Here is a 20,056-nt window from a genome sequence, read left to right on the forward strand (position 1 = left end):
ACGCCGGCTAGATTTGTTGTGCGTTTTCGCAACTCTTTCGCCATTTTCTGAGTAGATTAAGAATCTTTAGAAACATTTGCATGTAACTTACAAGGTCCGATATTATGTAGAATACGGTAAAGGTTAGTTGATGTAAGAAGAAATTTTTAAAATGTTGTGTCTTAACTGAGAAAAAGAAATTTGAGTTTCGGAATTATTTTTTCTCAATCAAGAATTTTAGTTCCGGTATATTTAATTTTGTATAAAAAATGCTCAGTAAAATTCAAAAGTGCTTCTAGAAAAACAAGAGTTTGAATTAGACCCATAGAGATGAATCAATCACGAGAAAAGCGATACATTTTTCATGGTTCGTTTGTCAGTTTTAGAAATACAAAAACAACACTTGAAGTTAGAACTCAGAAGTGTTAAAACTATTTTCTATTCACAAATAGACATACCCGTAGTTTTCAGTAACGAGTAACGTCACCCGGTCATACCTACGCCCGACCGCAGTAATTTAGTGCCACTTCTACTACATGGTTTACATCTTGCTAGAGAAAAAAAACACAACTCACCAACAAAGACATGCCCGTCGCTTTCGGCATCATGGTGACGTCACCAGATCGCACGCCAGGCCCGCAGTACGGCAGCGAGGGCCCACGGTTAGGGACCGACGGCTCATACCGCCCATTTCTCTTCAGCTAAAGAAACACAACTCACCAACAAAGACATGCCCGTAGCCTTCGGCATCATGGTGACGTCACCAGGTCGCACGCCAGGCCCGCAGTACGGCAGCGAGGGCCCACGGTTAGGGACCGACGGCTCATACCGCCCATTTCTCTTCAGCTAAAGAAACACAACTCACCAACAAAGACATGCCCGTAGCCTTCGGCATCATGGTGACGTCACCAGGTCGCACGCCAGGGCCACAGTACGGCAGCGAGGGCCCGCGGTTAGGGACCGACGGCTCATGCAGCGCAAGCAGGGCCGCATGTAGCCGGGCCCTGGCTGCGCTCATACCGCCCGCCCCTCGTACTGCTGCTTCTACTACCTGGTTTACGTCCTTTTCCCAGCTAGATGGAGGAATACAATACAAAATTATATATCATATAAGTCAGATTAGAAGTTAATATCATTCACTATAGAGCACAGAAGGCTCAAAGCTGAAATACATTTAACATAACCATTGTATTGATTCATATAATTATTGTAAAAATCTTCTAATTTAGTTCGAATGTTTTCACCAATACCAATTTAATAATATAACTATAACTTTAACGTACCGACAGCCACCTAAACAGGAGCGAATATCTTCTTTCAGGCTTCTAGATAGAGTGCACGGAGGGGTGCCATCAGAATCGGAGGGGCTTTGAGATCCATTTTTATCTTCCGACAATCGTATCGGCTCCGGGTCGTATTGCTCATTCTTTGGTAAATTGGGAGACACCCGACCGTGGCTACCTGCACCGCTGCCATAACCTGAATATGGAAATTGATTGAACTCATATGTGATCAAAATGTCAAATAAACTATGCATCACGAATAAATGTTGCTTGTTGATTGTTTCATGAGAAGTTTTTTAACGGATCAATTAGCAAATATTCTTAAGTATATTATTTAACACCCACTAATAATTCAAACTCTAATGTATTTAATAAATTCAATATCGTAACCTGTTTAAACGAAAAACTAATTGGATAGTAAAATGTCAAAGATCCTAACATTGGCTACCTGAAGAGGTAGAAGGCGCCCGTCTAGGAGTGCACGGCTCCTCCCCGACCTCCACTACATCTTCGGGTTCTAGGGAGTCCACAATTATGACTACCTCCTGTTCCTCCTCCTCTGTGTACAGCGGGTTTGATCTGAAACAATAATGCATCGTTGAAAGTCTGAAATCAAAACTAAGATCAACTAAATGCGAAATATAATAATGTAACTAGGTACTAGATAGTAGTAGTATATAATTATGTATCAGTAACCTTGTAGTAACATATACAGCAACTATCAAACAAAAATCCTAACATACTAATAGTTGTTACTGACGAAAGTCAGTCCTGATGGATCTATCAGAAAATAAATTTTGCAAATTGCAATCGAGCGTGTGAACCTGAACCTTCTACGTATAACAATGAAACACGCTCGACATAAAGTGACAGAAAAATTGCCTATCATTTCGAGCTATAAAACTAGCCTCCTGTATGTGATAATCGAACATACTGGTTTCTCGAACAATCTATCTTTAAAAGGATTCTTAAAGAATACAAATGGTGTGGTTAAATATTTTGATGTCATTCACCTTTTAACCCAACACTAAACTAAACAAACAATAGAGTGTATTTGCAAATGTGGAAATCGCTCCTCGGGGGATTATGCAAACCATTCTGTCATATCGGTATGCAATACCTTTTATTTTAATCAAGTATCAATACATATAATAAAATTCTAGAAAAGTGGTGTCTGTACAATGAAAATATGTAAAAAAAAATTAGCAGGGGTTATTACTAAATCGATCCCAAACCCAAAACTGTCGTTAAAAAAATTTTTGTCTGTTTGTCTGTTTGTCTGTTTGTCGGTTTGTCTGTTTGTCTGTATGTTTGAACACGCTAATCTCAGAAACGGCTTATCCGATTTAAATGCGGTTTTCACTAATATATTGTGGTAAGCTTCATTTAACATTTAGTGTTTATTTCATGTCAATCGGTTCATAAATAAAAAAGTTATGACCATTTAAGTAATCACAGCGAACATTTGCTAAGGCATTCTATACATGAATTACTTTATTACGTAAATTATTATACGCTAAAGTTATTCCTTGACATGTCCAGATGATCATATCGAAAGTTCCCAAGTGTGGGGGGGGGTGGTTATGCTGAGGGGGTAGTAGGGGGGGTCAAAGGAACTTTATTTAGATTTTTGCTCATAAGTCTAAAACCTGCACGAATAGCATTATGGTTACTTCTAGGTAAATTTTCTATATAAAAGGTCTTTGAAATTATGTCGTAGGTATTATATTTTTAACCCCCGACGCAAAAAGAGGGGTGTTATGTCCGCTATGTGTGTATTGCGTGTCTGTCTGTGCCACCGTAGCTCGCTAACGGGTAATACGAATTAGATGCGTTTTTTTGTTACATTAGTTGTTTATTATATTATTTAGGGGTAAGTGGGAATGAAAAAAACGAATGTTAGTTGTTAATGTAGGTTGTAGGTTATACCCAAGTGATATATCAAATGAAAATAGACGACATGTCAGAAACAATTAGTCAAATTTTATCAAAATCGGTTCATCCATTTATTTGATATAGGGGTAAAAGTGGGAATAAATAAATGAATTTTATCAAATATACTCAAGTGACGTATCTAATAAAAGACATGACGTGTAAAGTACAATAAGACATATTTTATCAAAATTGGTTCATCCATTTATTGGATAAAAGTGGCAATAAAAGTTGTCAAATATACCTAAGTGGCATATCAAATGAAAGGGCATGACCTGACGTGAGAAGTATAATGAGGCATAGGTATTTAATCAAAATCGGTTCATCCATTTATTATATAGTAGAGGGGTAAAAGTGGGAATGAAAAAAACGAATGTTGTCTGTTATACCCAAGTGATATATCAAATGAAAAAAGACGACCTGTCAGTAACAACAAGTCAAATTATATCAAAATCGGTTCATCAATTTATTTGATATAGGGGTTAAAGTGGGAATAAATAAATAAATTTTATCAAATATACTCAAGTGACGTATCTAATGAAAGACATGACGTGTAAAGTACAATAAGACATAATATTTTATCAAAATTGGTTCATCCATTTATTGGATATAATATGTAGGTATAAAAGTGGGAATAAAAGTTGTCGAATATACCCAAGTGGCATATCAAATGAAAGGGCATGACCTGACGTGAGAAGTATAATGAGGCATATTTAATCAAAATCGGTTCATCCAATAATTATATGTAGGGCAAAAGTGGGAATGAGAAAAACGAATGCTGTCTGTTATACCCAAGTGATATATCAAATGAAAAAAGACGACCTGTCAGAAACAATTAAGTAGTCCAATGTTATCAAAATCGGTTCATCCATTTATTTGATATAGGGGTAAAAGTGGGAATAAATAAATAAATTTTATCAAATATACTCAAGTGACTTATCTAATGAAAGCCATGACGTGTAAAGTACAATAAGACATATTTTATCAAAATTGGTTCATCCATTTATTGGATATAGGTATAAAAGTGGGAATAAAAGTTGTCAAATAATATACCCAAGTGGCATATCAAATGAAAGGGCATGACCTGACGTGAGAAGTATGATGAGGCAAATTCAATCAAAATCGGTTCATCCATTTATTGATTTATAGCGGTAAAAGTGGGAATGAATAATCGAATGTGGTCAAATAATATAATCAAGCGGCATATCAAATGACGTGTGAATTACAATTAGTCATGTTTTATCAAAATTGGTTAATCTGTTTATTACATATAGGGCACCTTGGGGTGATAGTGGGGATACTGTATAATCCAAATGGAGTACCAAACGAAAGGATATGACATGTACATAATATATAGGTATGATTAGACATGGTTTAGAATTTAGATCAAAATCGGTTCTGCCATTTACTAGGGGTGAAAGGGAAAAGTTGAAAGTCTGTGAAAGTAGAAGGAATATGGGAGCGGGAGAATAACCACATCCTGGAAATTTTGAACTCATCTGTACCTAAGTTTTATAGCTCAGTTTAGTAATAAATTTTACTAACAGTTCTTTTGTGTTATTATTTATTTTATTTCTTAACTTTATAATAATGTGTAAGTACTTATAATTTAGTTGTTTATGATAGTACGTGTTTCAAGACGTGTTTACTCAATAATTGTGTGTTAAGTAGTAACTACTATGCAGTCACTATTCCACGCGGACGAAGTCGCGGGCACAGCTAGTTAGTAATAAGAAAAACAAACAAGTTAGCGAAGCTATGTTAGAATGGGGGACAAATTTGGTTAATGGAATCCTTAACTGTTATACTAAAACCATATCAGACGAGGTTTAATTTAATTAAGGATTTGGTATTATGAGTTTCTGTTAGAACTTTGTTGAATGGTGTTCTTGCAAATGCGATTTTTATTTAGTTTGTTAGAACCATGAGGTTCCTTTTATACCCGATAATGTGTCCATAAGTGAATCAAGTCATGATTAAAGAATGGGCAATTTTAGAAATGCAATCTTACAGATTCTGATTACGGATGGATGTGTGCAGTCTCACAAAGTCGCAAATTATTTACGGCTGGCACAACGCATCAATGAATCAACAAAATGACTTCCTATTCAATTTCATAGAAACCAAGCAATTCCACTATTGTTTATTTTATTGTCGCTGCCTTTGTTTTCCAATGGCGTCTAATGGACACATGTTCAAGGCACATCAAATATAAATTACCTACTGACATACATCAGTGCACAGTCACAATCATATTTTAGGTTCTTTATATAGAAAAGTAAAATAATAATGTTCGTACCTAAAGCACTGGAGACTTATAGTATCGGTCTCATTAAAGTGTTTTTCTTTGTTTGATTGATTGATCTTTGTTTGATTGATTGATTTCGTACCGTGTGGTTGCAGAACAGGTAATGAACACTTCTGATTTTCCAAAACGTTCAATTATTGCTGCAAAACTGGGTAGAATTCGTATGCTTTTCTAATTTTTGCAAAATTCCTCATTAAATCCTAGTACTTCTTTCATATTCATCAATAAACTTTGCCTAACTGTCCCAAAAAAAGGATAAAAAACCTGAAAACATACAATTTCGAAATTTAAACAGTCCATAACAATAATAAATATTATATTTTTATTTTTTATAAGATTGACCAAATACTTCCCAATGCCTTCTCGAATATATAATATCTTCTAGAATAACACATCAATAGAGACTATGCTAGGCAAGTTACCTAACATGAACCAAATGATACGGTACCTATTGTCTATCAAGCTCCATCAAAAGGTCATCCTCTCACCATAACACATCATCACACACACACAGGTCACGAGTCACGACAACCTGTCACGGTATGTACGTAACGACAGTAGTTGGTGATGACTATTATGAAACTATTTTCACCGGTGGGAATACGAATATATTAGGATGGATTGACTGTGATTGAAGTATGATTTTGCCGCTTATTGGTCGTATAACATTTAAATGATAAATGAATACGTACAACGTCAAAAGGTGTAGGTACTTAATTTTATGTAACTTTAGTTACGTTGGAGTAATTAGATATTTGAAATTATTAGAAAAGCCTTAACCTCACATTATGTTGCGTCCTTAACCCTTGCTCATTTGATCTCGAGAAACATAACTACATAAGATGAATAAAAAGCCAAATGCCAATATTTTTAAAGAACAACATTGTTAACATAGTTTCTATGTTATTACCTCCGTCTTTAACCAGTAGCATTTAACACAGAAGTATTCAGATCTTCAAGCAAATATTCTCCTATTTATTTATGGACAGTGGTGATAACATAAGCTCAAGCTGTAATCAAGCGCATCTATTCCTTTGCTCGATCTGCTATAAATAAAAGACGTGTCACAGGGATATGGGTAGCAAAATATGGCCTATGGTCTGGTAAACCAACAAGGCATTAAGATAATGCAGTTTCCTTATTATTGGAAACCTATTACATTCTAGAATGGCATAAAGTGCCAATGTCTCAGTTATTATTTAAAAAAAAATAAAGAAATGTTAGCTACCTGAGTACCGGCGGCATGTCATCGAGCGCACGCAGCGGGTGCGGGGCGTGCGACGGCGCGTTCGCGGCGGGGGCGCGCCGCCCGCACGCGCACGCCTCGCTCTCGCGTCGCCCTCCACCCTGGAAGAGATAGTTTATAAGTTACGGAATTTGGGAGCTATTACCCTGGAAGATGTACATTGTTGGGAAACTATTGAAAAAAATCAGTATAGTTATGCTGTATGCATCAGAATTTCTTATCGTCTTCATAAATGAAAAAGTAAGTAAGTCTGTCTATTATGAAAACCGCTGAAATAATATTTAGCACATTTTTTTGTCACAACAAATCTATCGTCTTAAGAATAATTAATATGTAATAAATTGATACGAATATTAGTAGAGACTACTAAAAAATCCTTGACGATTTTTAAACCGTGAGTGCGGCCGTCTCCTTTAATTTCCTTTATTCACAAGATGGTAGAGTTATTCAGATTTGCTTCGGTTTCACCGCAGTGCATCAAAATGATTCCAATATGTACACGTCTTACATGCAATAAATAAGACTCAATTCTAAATGAATACCCTAACAAATCTGACTTCAAATTGCTCACGGAAGATGGAGGTAATTCATTGAATTCCTGTATGGACTTGAATATCAAATAATAAGGACACGTGCCAATGCATGCGTATTCAAATTCATTTAAATGACAATAAGTTAAACATCTACTAGTATACAAATAAAGTCGGTAATAGTCCCTACTATAATAGTATAATATTATAAATGCGAAAGTAACTCTGTCTATCTGTCTGTTACGCTTTTCCGTTTAAACCTCTCAACCGATTTTGATGAAATTTGGCACAGACAATCTTTAGACCCTGAGAAAGAACATAGGCTACCTTTTATTGCGAAAAAACACCACGCGGGCGAAGCCGCGGGCGGAAGCTAGTTTAATTATATTTTATTACTTTCATGGTTCGACCACGTTCCCCATTTTAAATAGAGACGATTCTTTTATTTATTTACTTGCTATCTCTTAAAGCTTTTTAGCACCTCTTTAATTATAGTTAGTGCTTATAACGACACTTTAGAATGCACCATCACAATCGTTAACCATCAATTCAAATAAAAAAATTAAAACTAGCAGAAATAGATTTATATCTGAGAATAGCAGTTGTATTAAATTGCTTAATTATTTTATAACATTATCGATTGGTTATTAATAGGAACTAGGATGCATTGATGATTTCATCCAAACGCCGATAAAAAATACATATTATGATTGTAACAAACAAAATCTATATTTGCTTTTCAAACGTATTATTATCTACAAATACCCGCACTTAACAACACAAATCATAGTGATTATATTATAAAGCTTAATTATATTACCTTGAATAAATTCGATTGTCTAAACTGACCTTAACGTTTAGATATGAAGAAAATGTATTATTAAATTAGTGAGGGGTCGCATGGAACATCATAAGCCCTAGTTGCTCTTCGAAGGCTTGTCGTGAACGAGCGTTTAACAGCTAGCATTAAAACCCTACGCAATTTGCTTTTTATTCCATAGTTGCAAATATAATAATCGAAATTAATTGTATAGTGTTCACTACATGAAAAACATTGCAAGATAGTTCTTAGATTACATGTCTTTTCTTAATTCATTTTCATTTCAAAATAAAATATCTATGTGATTTAATAGACACATGAATTAGCTAAAAATTTAATCAATTTGGCGAAGACATTGTTCAGAAGATCAGAAGAGTTCTTGTTACGAAATGTTATCAAGATGAAGTATGTTAAGAAGATATTAAAACTATTATACAAAAAATCAATATAAAGATTTAATAAGAATCGCTGACTCGTCCGTACATCGCCTAACAAATCGCCTATTATTCTCGATAATTGTCTGTCCACTTACGCAATTATTTTGAACATGGTTTATGAATAGGTACGCACGTATTATAAAGATGGCTTACTTCGATCGAACAATAATGCCGTTGATCATGTATGCCCTTTAATTAGTCGATTTTATGAAATATGTTTATGGGTCGAGCAATGAAATATTAAATCACGATCGTCAATATAAATGGATAGAGCATTTAATTTAATTATGTTCTATTAACGAATAACCTTAATACCAATATTATTTTAGTAATAATATGTGATAAGGTTATTAAAATTCAAAATTATTAATTATAATTCAGATAGTTAACTTTTTAGCTTCCTTCTTACTTTTTATTTCCCTTAAGGAAGCGATGTTTGACTTTTCTTCTATATCCTATAAACTCATGCTTTATTTTCATACTCATTCAATTAATCGTTTATTTTTCTATGCTTAGTTTAATTGGAAACATTTGAGTATTATTAAAAGAAAAAATATACCGGCCGAATTGAGAACCTCCTCCTTTTTTTGAAGTCGGTTAATTATACACATTGCAAAGAATATAATAAAAATAAAAGATGACATAGTATAGCGCATAGCAGTTACAAATCGACATGACATGAGTGCACCTAACCATATGACACTGCCCCAGTTCGAGCTGTCTCGACGCATTTTGTAATATCATAACTGTTGTTTTATAACGCTATTGTGTACGTAACGTATTCGTTACGGTGATATAAGTTGGCCATTACCATACGGTACCTATATGTAGTGTCATTACTGGGAGGCTAAAAGTCGTATAATCACACTAATATTTAAGTCTCTATGAAAGTCAGTGTAATCGTTTCAGACACGCAAACAGCCTTAGTTGCGAACCTGGATTAATACGTACGCTTTTATACTATTTTTCGACCTAATCTTGTAGACTCATAAATGTCAATAAATTATGGAATTAATAATTAGGTATTAATGCGAATGTATGCAATAATATTATTCATCATTAATTCTCCCTTACCGCCATAAAGTAAAATGTAACAAAATAAATATTCATTCCGTTCCTCCGAAGCTTTATCTCCATAAAATAGATGAAAGGCTAAAAGTTCATTTGTGAAAGTTTGAACCGATTCACAAGACTCAATTATTTTTGCATTTTTTAATATACTTAAATCTTAGATTATATAATAAAATGACTCAAATGAATGAATGATTATAACTAGTCTGGTCATAAGTTCTGTCATTATGTTAGATTTTCAAATATTTAATGTTTACCGCAAATTTCTTTTGCACGTTCGGTTTTTGATTATTTTACGCGTTAAAAAACGACACATTTTATTAGAATAACGTATTTGTTACAATGTAGTGGACGCAAAAAGAAGACAGAGTCGCTGTTCTCGCTCTGCATCGTAGCGGTTACGCGCCAAGAGAAATTTTCAGTTTGCTTTAAAATTTATAAATAACACAGAGATTTTTTTATTGCACTATAAAACGATTTAAGTAAGATTCAAGAGTAGACGATAGGAATAGAATTGGTCTTTGTCGTACGATTTGGACGACAGCAGTGATAAATGCAGTAAAGGTGTGAATAAGAAAAATTCCGGTCCGAAATCGAAAACAGTTAGCACTGCAGATGGGCCTTAGCAGTACCACAGTTAAAAGGGTATTGAACGAGGACCTAGGACTATGGGCTTATTGTAGAAAAACATCGCATCTTCTTAACACACGCCTGAAGATATTAAGACTGGATTAATGTCGCGCTTTACTTAAACGATACGCGAGAAAAATGTATCGTGAAATCCTGTTTTCAGATGAAAAAAATTTTACAGTGGAGGAGTGCTGCAACAAACAGAATATCAAAGTGTATACCCACAGTAGTGAAGAAGCGTGTCAACGTGTATTTCGAGTCCAACGAGGCCATAACCCCTTATCAGTAATGGTTTTCCTGGGAGTGTCTTATTTTAGCCTAACAGAGGTGTTTTTCTGTGAAAAGGGTGTGAAAATAAGTTCCAATGTTTACCAAAATACGGTCCTGACAAACCTCGTGAATCCTCCTTCTCAGACCATGTTAAAAAATCAGCACTGGGTATTCCAGCAGGACTCAGCACCTGCCCACAAAGCCAAGAGTATCCAAAATTGGCTGGCCGCCCATCAGATTGACATCATTCGTCATGAAGATTGGTCATCTTCTAGCCCGGACCTGAATCCTCTGGATTATAAAATCTGGTAATATTTAGAGGAGAGAACCTACGCTAAATCCCACCCAAATTTGGAGTCACTCAAAGCATCCATTATTAAAGTAGCTGCTGAAATAAACATGGACATGGTGCGTGCTGCGATAGACGACTGGCCGCGGAGGTTGAAAGCTTGTATCGCAAAACATGGATGCCATTTTGAATAATTTTTATACGAAATTATTAAGTAATATGTAAGCTTTATTGCCACATATAAAACAATAAATATATAAAAGTAACTTTTTGTTTATTCAATAAAACATATGTGACAGAACTTATGACCAGACTAGGTATAATAGAATCAAATATTTCGTTCGGAAATTTTGTAAAATAAAATGTTCCTAACCTTAAATAACCTTCAATTTCACCCACGAAAAATACAACAAAGTCCTTCATGTATCCTTTTATTATTTTCATTTTTACAATATGGCTTCGTAGAAAGGCGTTCGGAGTGACTTGCCGAAATTAATATGAACATTGTGAAACAAAATTTAAACAGAAAAAAATAAGTAGCCTGAAATAAAACCGTGTAATCTTAATGCTTATGCTCTCGATTCTGTTCAAAATTATGTGTTGAGATAACGTAAATACGATATGTAAAGATATCAAAAACATTAAGCTCGCATGTTTTTCTCTAGAAACGATTGAGTTCAATTAATAAGGCAAATAATCAAATTTCGATGTTTGCTGATTCGATTTTTCTATTAAAATACCATCTAGATTAATCATAAATGTGCATGTATTATTGAGTATGATTACTTTTCATTACGCAAACCTGTAAAGGAAAATAAAGGATATTTAAGAATTAAAAAAAAAGACAATTCAATATTGAAAAACTCGTGCAACTATAGTTACAATGGCAAGAGAGAATATGTGAATATAGAGTGAGGATGTAAGCCTTATAAATTTTATGAATGTTTTGTGTCTTTCATAGTGAAGCAATTCTGAAAAGGTAGAACACTTTTCCAAATATAAAGTAGATATTATTATACCTTAGACTCAATTCCCTTGTTACAACTTACTAGTAGGTTCCTAGTCAATGAAGATTGCCATCAAAGAATACTTATACTCTAAAAAAGAGATTGCCATTATTTAAAGTAGTTCAAGAAATCACTGCGTGTACAAGAAATCACACAGATAGGTACCTACCTAATATTAAAACTACGCAACGGATTTTCATGCATTAGAGATAATAGATGAAGTGGCTCTTACGGAATGTTCGATTAAAAAAGCCACAAGCAGAAAGCTTTTTATAAATAAAAATAATGCGATCCATTCTTTAAAATACCAATCAACATCATTTCATATTTCTTAATCAATCTGGGTAATATAATAGCTGTTACGAATCACATGAAACTTAAATAATCGTGATGTAACCTATCTCGATGGATGTAACGTTAATTGTTAGCGCATTATACGATGTATCATAATAATATTATGTCTATTTTTTATTTTAATTAATTCAAAGAAAGTTTTGCTCTTTTGTTGGTGATTACATAAAAAAGTGTTAAAAAGTGTACCGTTAAGTGTACATAATATTTGTTATACATATTCATTTAATTATGTAACTTAATGTAGTCGGAATGTTCTTTCAAGAAAGATATGCTCAATATGTTTTTGAATTTCTTCTATTGTTTCTTAATTTCTTATTCGCTACACGCAAAAGTAATTAATGTTTTACTTAAATGTTTAAAAGAATTGATATTCTGTGATAATGAATTAATGAACCGTGTAAATATTTCGATTATTCGTTAACTGTCAATAATACTGGAGAGTTATACCACGTTATACGATTATATATTTTTCTTTCGTTTATGTTTAATTGTATAGGTACGTGTTATTATTGCGAATGTAGTGTACACGTCTTATAATTATTGATAAATACATTAGATACAATTAATTAAATCATGTCTTCCTATGTTTAATCACAGTTTAATGTAATGTGTATTTATTGTTGTTTGGTCCATAAATAAAATAAATAACGAAAGCCCCTAAATTAATTAACTAATAATGCATATTTCTCCTAGCAGAAGCAAAACAATTTTAAATGCCTTAATACATTTCTTTATCTATTTTTAAGAAAACCATTCGAATTCCATTCTGCGATTTTTGAAGTGAAAACTTCTTTAGCGGCGTTGGGTATAAAATCTTAAACTCGCGTCAGGACACGTGGCCTGATCGAAAAAGCGTAAGACGGATTTTTTTTGAAGTGAAAACTTCTTTAGCGGCGTTGAGCACTTTTTCTGTAATGGGTATAAAATCTTAAACTCGCGTCAGGACACGTGACCAGATCGAAAAAGCGTAAGACGGATGGAGAGTAGACAGCAATCCCCTCTCTACTACGCGCGTTTTCACTTCTGCCGGCACTCCCGGAGTGCACTGTGCAACCCGTCTTTTTTTTTAGCCCTTATATTCCATGCGTAAGACGGATACCATTCCAAAATATCAAACATGCTGAACGTTAATAATCAAGTTTTCACTTCTGCCGGCACTCCCGGAGTGCAACCCGTCTTTTTTTTTTATTTAGAACACGAAAAAAGTTATCGAACAAACGACAAACGGAATCGTGACTTGATGTCAAATCGATCCGTATCAATAAATGAATTCTTTTATTATCAATAAAATACCAACAGATGGCAGCACTTGTTTAAAATTTGACAGTTAACTTGAGACAAGTTACCTTGGCCTAATGTCGAATTCGATTTAAAAATAAACGGGGAAAGATAAAGAATACAAATTCGATTTACAAGGTGAGTAATTTGGGATGCTGGTCTCGAAGATTGTCTGATGAATGATGATAGCGAAGTGATTACTGGCTTTTTTATTAATTAATTACTTTCAGGAAGCACTATGTAATTCTTCTTACTTCTAATAATTCATCAAAAATAGCGCGTTATGTTGCACACGGGAATCCTATATGAGTACTTAGCTTTCTATAAAAAATAGATCATAATATTGTTTATTCGTGTAGCATCTGCTTTTTAACCGACTTCAAAAAATGGAGGAGGTTATCAATTCGGCCGGTATATTTTTAGTGATTACACTCTGTTCGGGTTGAAAACATTACGATAGAATTATTTAGAAAAAAATGAAAATCGGTGAAGCAATTTTTGAGTTTATCGCGAACAAACAGACAGACAGACGCGGCGGACGACTTTTTATTATAATGTATGCAGTTATTGAGAATGAAATCTTCTCGATTATCATAATACAATTTCTTAAATAGACATGTACCTACCTCTATAAAGTATCTATTGATAATCCACTTAAGTCTTATGTAAATATGTATTCGTAGAGGGTGTGTCCAATTCAACAGATAATGAGTTGAGTTATGAAATATTTTAAATTTTATTATTCCCAAAAGAACGATAAGATAGATTCAGAATATCTAACAGAATAACTCTAAATAAAAAATCTGAAATACGCGTAGGAAATGTACACACTTAAGTCACAGCTTAAAGTTCAGCTAAATTGTTTTTCTTAGTCAAAATTATATGAAGTTATTCATACATTGATGTCATACAATATATTTCTTTTAATCTATTTACCAAACAGTTATACAAATATGTCAACAAACAAGTAATACAAGTATCTTTTAACAGTAAACAATAATATAGGTCAAGTTCCACTCACGGTTAAAAATCTTAAGAATGTAACTTTATTACTATTCAACCTTACGTAAGTATTCGTAAATCTGAGTTGTGACTTGTGACCCAAACTTCCGACGGTATAGCATCTATAAAAAATAATTGATATTTAGCAGATAATTGCAAACGATTGGAGAAGGTTCAGTTTTGTTAAACAATAAATTTTGCAATTTCAGTCGTATATATAACTCGTTTTATTGTCAAAATCAGGAATTAATTAATAATGATGTCAATTATTAACCTGAACAAATCATTTTCTATTTAAATTTCTAACAAATTATACAGGGTGTCCCACTGTTGGTATACTACTAGGTCAAAGGAGGTTAAAGTTTTGCATACGCTGAGTACATACAAAATACTTATAAAATTCCAGACGCATTTTTTTTCCAAATAGATGAATTCTTAAAACTGGTGGTGGGCGGGTTGCTTGTTATAGGTGTACAACACACCTATAACAAGCAACCCGCCCAACTTTGCCACTAGCACGTGAACTATCGTTTAAGATTGTTTTCATAGACAAAAGAGAAGCGGTATATATGCCGGCTGCGCGAAGCTAGAGAAGAAAACATGGATTTTCTGGAAAAATTTAGCAAAAAAATTTTGACGTAATTTTGTTGTTTAAGTATTTTTTACGTGATCTGTGTATGCAAAACTACAAGGCACTTCGCGCTTAGCACCTATACCAATAGTGGGACACCCTGTATTATTCTTAAATTTTGCTTCAGTACCACTAATTCTAAAATAACATAAAGTTATTTTTAAACAAAAGACTACATTCTTGTTGCATTGTTTTGTCTGACGATGCTACTGATATCCGATGGCTTTAAGACGATTAAACTACGTGATTGAACGAAATGGCTTCCGAATTCTATTAATTTATTGTATAGTTATGAAACTTTTAAAATGCTATCAATTTTAGCACCACTAACGTCTGAAAGGCATCTTGATTCTCTTTCCTTGTTCAGTCAATTTGAATTTTAATAATCCACTTTTGCCTCGCTCGTAGATGCGTTGTTTATGTGGTTGTTTACATTCACTTCACGATTTTTTGCAAAAATATGTACAAATATAATCAATTTAAAAGGATAAGTAGGTAACAAAGAAAAGCTTTTTCCTTTTTTAATGATACATTCGTATAATATAAATAAGTATCTGAGTAAACTAAAAATCATCCCATACAAATCGTATTTATTAAATAATACAATGCAAAACATCAATAAAATTCAAATCACTTAATCGAAACGTGTGTTATCAAAATTATATGACATATTTTATTGATTAAAAAATGAAGATGATGTTAATATATACAGTGACCCAAATATTATTTAAGTTTACCTGCAACATAAGTCGTTTGGAGCCTTGGAACATGCTTCAATGAAGATCATCTACTTGTCGGTTAGGAAATGACAATGTTTATTATTTAAATTATATTCTGAATACGAAAATTATTTAATATTGTTAGCGAGTGAGTAGGTCACATTATGATTTAGGTAAACATTTTGTGTTGCAACATTTTTCAATAATTCGATATTATTTATTTGGATATACATAGAATAACAAAGCCTAAGTGTCGTTTTTTGATCAAATCAAAGCATTTGTTTTATTGTAACTAGCACTAGCACTAGATGCAATTAATATATGAACATACTAGCGGTCCGCCCCGGCTTCGCCCCGGCTTCGCCCGTGATACATATTTCGCAATAAAAATTAGCCTTTGTCCTTTCTCGGGTATCAAAATATCTCCATACCAAATTTCATGCAAATTGGTTCAGTAGTTTAGGCGTGATTGAGTAACAGACAGACAGACAGAGTTACTTTCGCATTTATAATATTAATATAGTATGGATAAGTAAATAATTCCAATTAGCAATAATCATAAAATAAATAAAAGCAAGCAACAGTAACATTGCTATAGTGTTGAGTAACAGACAGACAGACAGAGTTACTTTCTTTTTTTTTTTGTGTGTGGTGTCTCTCAATGTTAGCCAGAAGGGCTTCTACATTTTAACGCGGAAGAGTTACTTTCGCATTTATAATATTAGTATGGATAAGTAAATAATTCCAATTAGCAATAATCATAAAATAAATAAAAGCAAGCAACAGTAACATTGCTATAGTGTCAAACCAATTACTAGATAAGGCTTTTCTCTCTTGAAGCTTTTTTACAATCCTGTAGTATAAATTATATGCACCATTAAAATTTTAAATTAAATATCCTTTCATACTGAAATAAAATTAAACTACGTATGAAAATTGACAAAATTACTCGTAATAAAACCAACATCCTCGTACATTACGCAATACTTATAAACAAAACAGTTCTCTCGTCACGGTTAACGAGCAATGAAAGTTTTCACTGCGGAATCGGATTAATTTACAAGCTAATAAATAATTTTAATGCAAAACGATAGGCTGTGGTCAAAGACAACATTTTAACGATCGTTACGGTTGTCTATTTTCATATCGACAACGTTCTATGAAATGTCTATGGTGTGCCGTATGAGAAATCTGCATTTTCTTTAGAATGAATAGATATAGGTATTATGTTTTTAATTGAATAGGTACAAAAACAATGAAATATAAGGAATAAAAATGGAAATTCTCCATGTAATATACCTAATTAGTAGCATAATGTCTCTTAAATAACATTGTTAGGAAAAGTTATTCCCATTCATTTAATTTTTTTTTATGTCCTACTTTTAAAATCGAATACAATTGTTTTACATATACAAGTAGTTATGTGTGTATAACATTATAACATCTATACTAATATGAAACATAATACGGTCATTGTAGTGTTCTAATACCATTTATTTTTATATTATTCTTATTTGAATCGTTGAACTATATCTATGGTAAAAAAGCTTATCTCCACAGAGGTCAGTTGAACCATAACCTACTATTATATTATCTGTGCCATAACTGACATAATCCAACAAACAAAAAGGAGAAAGCGTGTTAGCAGCTGACCGCAGGATGGTTCGTAGTAACGCGTTATGCAGTAATGCGTCAATTCATAATTCATACCTAAACGTTGTATATAATTTGATGACTTATAAGAATACAAAAATCTATTATAACGCTATTAATTAAGTACTAAAAATTGTGTCAAGTATGTATTTTAGACTTAAGTTTGATTCAAAAAAATTAAATGAATAACTACTTACGTTATAGCTATATAACAAAAAAAATAACACGAATCTCTTATCCAAGGTGAAAGTAGGTAATATTTTTTTCAATAAAGGCAGTCTTTATATTATTTGTTATATGTATAGGTAAGTATTTAATGCACATCAAAAACGATTGATTTGTCTGAGGAACAATACTAAATTAAATATGATAGAATAAACAAAAACTATACCAATCCGTTTTTCTAATCAATCCAAACAAACAAAAAACCGGAAATAAACAACAAAAAAGCAAGCCCTTTTGTATACAGCGAACCTTCGCTGACGCAACACTACGAAGGTACATTTCTCATTACAGCACATTATTCAATCGACATTGAAACCAAGTGACCGCGTTCCACACATACCAACCCAAAAATAATTATTGATTTACATACATTTTACATTATAGTCTACTAGCTGTTACACGCTGCTTCGCCCGCGTGGTAAAAGGCAATTACCGATTTATATTATCAATGTCATCTTTTAGTATAGCACCATCCATCGGATTTTATAAAACTTATGAAGTGATTCAAATACGCATCATAATTTAGATCTCCCTATACTCTATCTATAGACTATAGGATGAGATATTTAATCGCGATAAAAAGTAGCCTGACGATTTGCCACCTGCGCGGCGGTGTTCCCGAACAACTACAACATTGGGGCCTTCAAGAAAAGCTTATTAATTGTCCATAAAAGGCCGGCAAAGCACCTGTAACACTAGAGTGTAACACTAGAGTGTTACAGGTGTTTATGGGTGGTGGTGACCACTTAACATCAGATGGGCACCTGCCCCTTTGCTTGCTCTGACATAAAAGAGCCTATATATCACTAGCATTCCTCTATCTCCAGACACAAATATCCTTTAAAATAACCGTTCTTTTGAGACGTAAAAGGAAGATAAACTAATAATAATACTATGTTACAAATTATTAATGTGTGATTACAAAGTCATCATTCAAACCTTCGTTATAATCCATACTAATATTATAAATGCGAAAGTAACTCTGTCTGTCTGTCTGTTACTCAATCACGTTTTAACTACTGAACCAATTTGCATGAAATTTGGTATGGAGATATTTTGATACCCGAGAAAGGACATAGGCTACCTCTTATTGCGAAATACCACGTACCACGTGAACCACGGGCGAAGCCGCGGCGGATCTCTAGTAATATATAACTAATCAAAATATGTTAGCACGAATATGTTAACTTACACAACCGATTGCATTGTCTTATATGAGATGTAATAGATTCTTATTACTATAATAACAATAGCATATTATATAATGGCACAAGTGTTTACGAGCACGCAATTTCCAAAATGAAATATGGCATATGATATATTGTGTATAATAATTATTTGAGATAACAATGCTACTAGAAAACTGGAATAACTCTTCGTATTATAGGTATTATCAGCTGTGACTCTATCAAATATGAACCCAGTATATATTTATTACAATTTATTTAGACCGATAAATGGTTGCGAGGGTAGGTTATGGTAGCAATGATAATATGCATTTAGGTACCCACCCATTCGCGTCAAGTTTTTAACTCTAATTTGTCTAATTTGTCTTATTATTATTAAAGGAAAGCTTGACCAAATTGGTCAAGTAACCTCTAAAAGTGATTAGAGAAGTAAATGTATTAGAGGAGTCTTTTTAAAAGCAGTTTTATGTTGCTAAATACTAAAAACTCATTAGCCTCACATACGGTGCGTAATTGCAAAATTTAGACAAACATTCAAGGTCCAAGGACAAACATACGGTGTTCAATTACATAATAGTTCCTTGTAAAACATTGAAGAAATACATGGTGTTGAACGTCTAAATATCAGTAAAGTATAAACTCTATGTTAGGTTAGGTCAGGGTGCCATCGTAAGCACTTTCCAATGCATTACGGTACATTATTCAACCGACATTGAAAACGTATGACCTCGTTCAAAAGTAGCGTATTTCATACATCTATCATGTACCTACATGTGAATCTTCTCTACTAGTTATACCTTTGAGATATAAAGGAATTTAAAAACGATTACAGTTTAGATGGACACAAAGGGCAGGATTACCGGCTTGGCCGTAAAATAAATTGATCACAGTTCACAAACAAGGAGTGAAACATGACTTATATATGTATCAATGTACAAGAGGACACCGGATTTCCCATTTTGCGTCTAATACTTCTCTTTATCTTTTGATAATTCTTGTAATTAATTAAAAGCCTCAAGTTATATATACTGTGATAATATTAGTGAACAATCATCAAACCATTACGCAACTCACGCATTATAAGCGAATGAACAACGTAACAATATATCTCTAATTCGTGTCTATTTAAGGAAGTAAGACGCTTGTTAACTCTTCTATTGTGCATTATTCATAATTCAACACAAGATTATATACCGAGACACCAG

At 33.3% G+C, this 20,056-nt stretch overlaps 1 protein-coding gene and 1 long non-coding RNA gene across 3 annotated transcripts in view; one reads left to right on the top strand and one right to left on the bottom strand.

The window, feature by feature from the left end:
* The window catches only part of LOC149481552 (uncharacterized), a 49,437-nt gene that overhangs the window by 22,477 nt on the left and 6,904 nt on the right, over nucleotides 1-20,056 (bottom strand). Inside the window, exons 2-5 of one of the 2 annotated variants that reach the window (XM_089705269.1) lie at nucleotides 6,731-6,849; nucleotides 1,702-1,841; nucleotides 1,263-1,458; nucleotides 700-1,052 (exon numbers count right to left, since the gene is read on the bottom strand). In XM_089705269.1, the coding sequence (XP_089561395.1) occupies nucleotides 803-1,052; nucleotides 1,263-1,458; nucleotides 1,702-1,841; nucleotides 6,731-6,747 (603 nt within the window). In that variant the 5' untranslated portion in view covers nucleotides 6,748-6,849 and the 3' untranslated portion in view covers nucleotides 700-802. The remainder of the gene's footprint in view (nucleotides 1-699; nucleotides 1,053-1,262; nucleotides 1,459-1,701; nucleotides 1,842-6,730; nucleotides 6,850-20,056) is intronic. The other variant, XM_089705270.1, reaches the window with a different exon arrangement.
* LOC149481555 (uncharacterized) lies at nucleotides 12,236-13,837 on the top strand. Its single transcript, XR_016316847.1, has 3 exons — nucleotides 12,236-12,638; nucleotides 12,850-13,031; nucleotides 13,227-13,837. It is a non-coding gene; the product is annotated as an uncharacterized LOC149481555 (long non-coding RNA).

Source organism: Colias philodice, chromosome 16 (genome assembly GCF_061535455.1).
Source record: "Colias philodice isolate Cphi_HAF_F1 chromosome 16, ilColPhil1 Martin Lab GWU primary, whole genome shotgun sequence".
In the NCBI taxonomy this organism is placed as follows: Eukaryota; Metazoa; Arthropoda; class Insecta; order Lepidoptera; family Pieridae; genus Colias; species Colias philodice.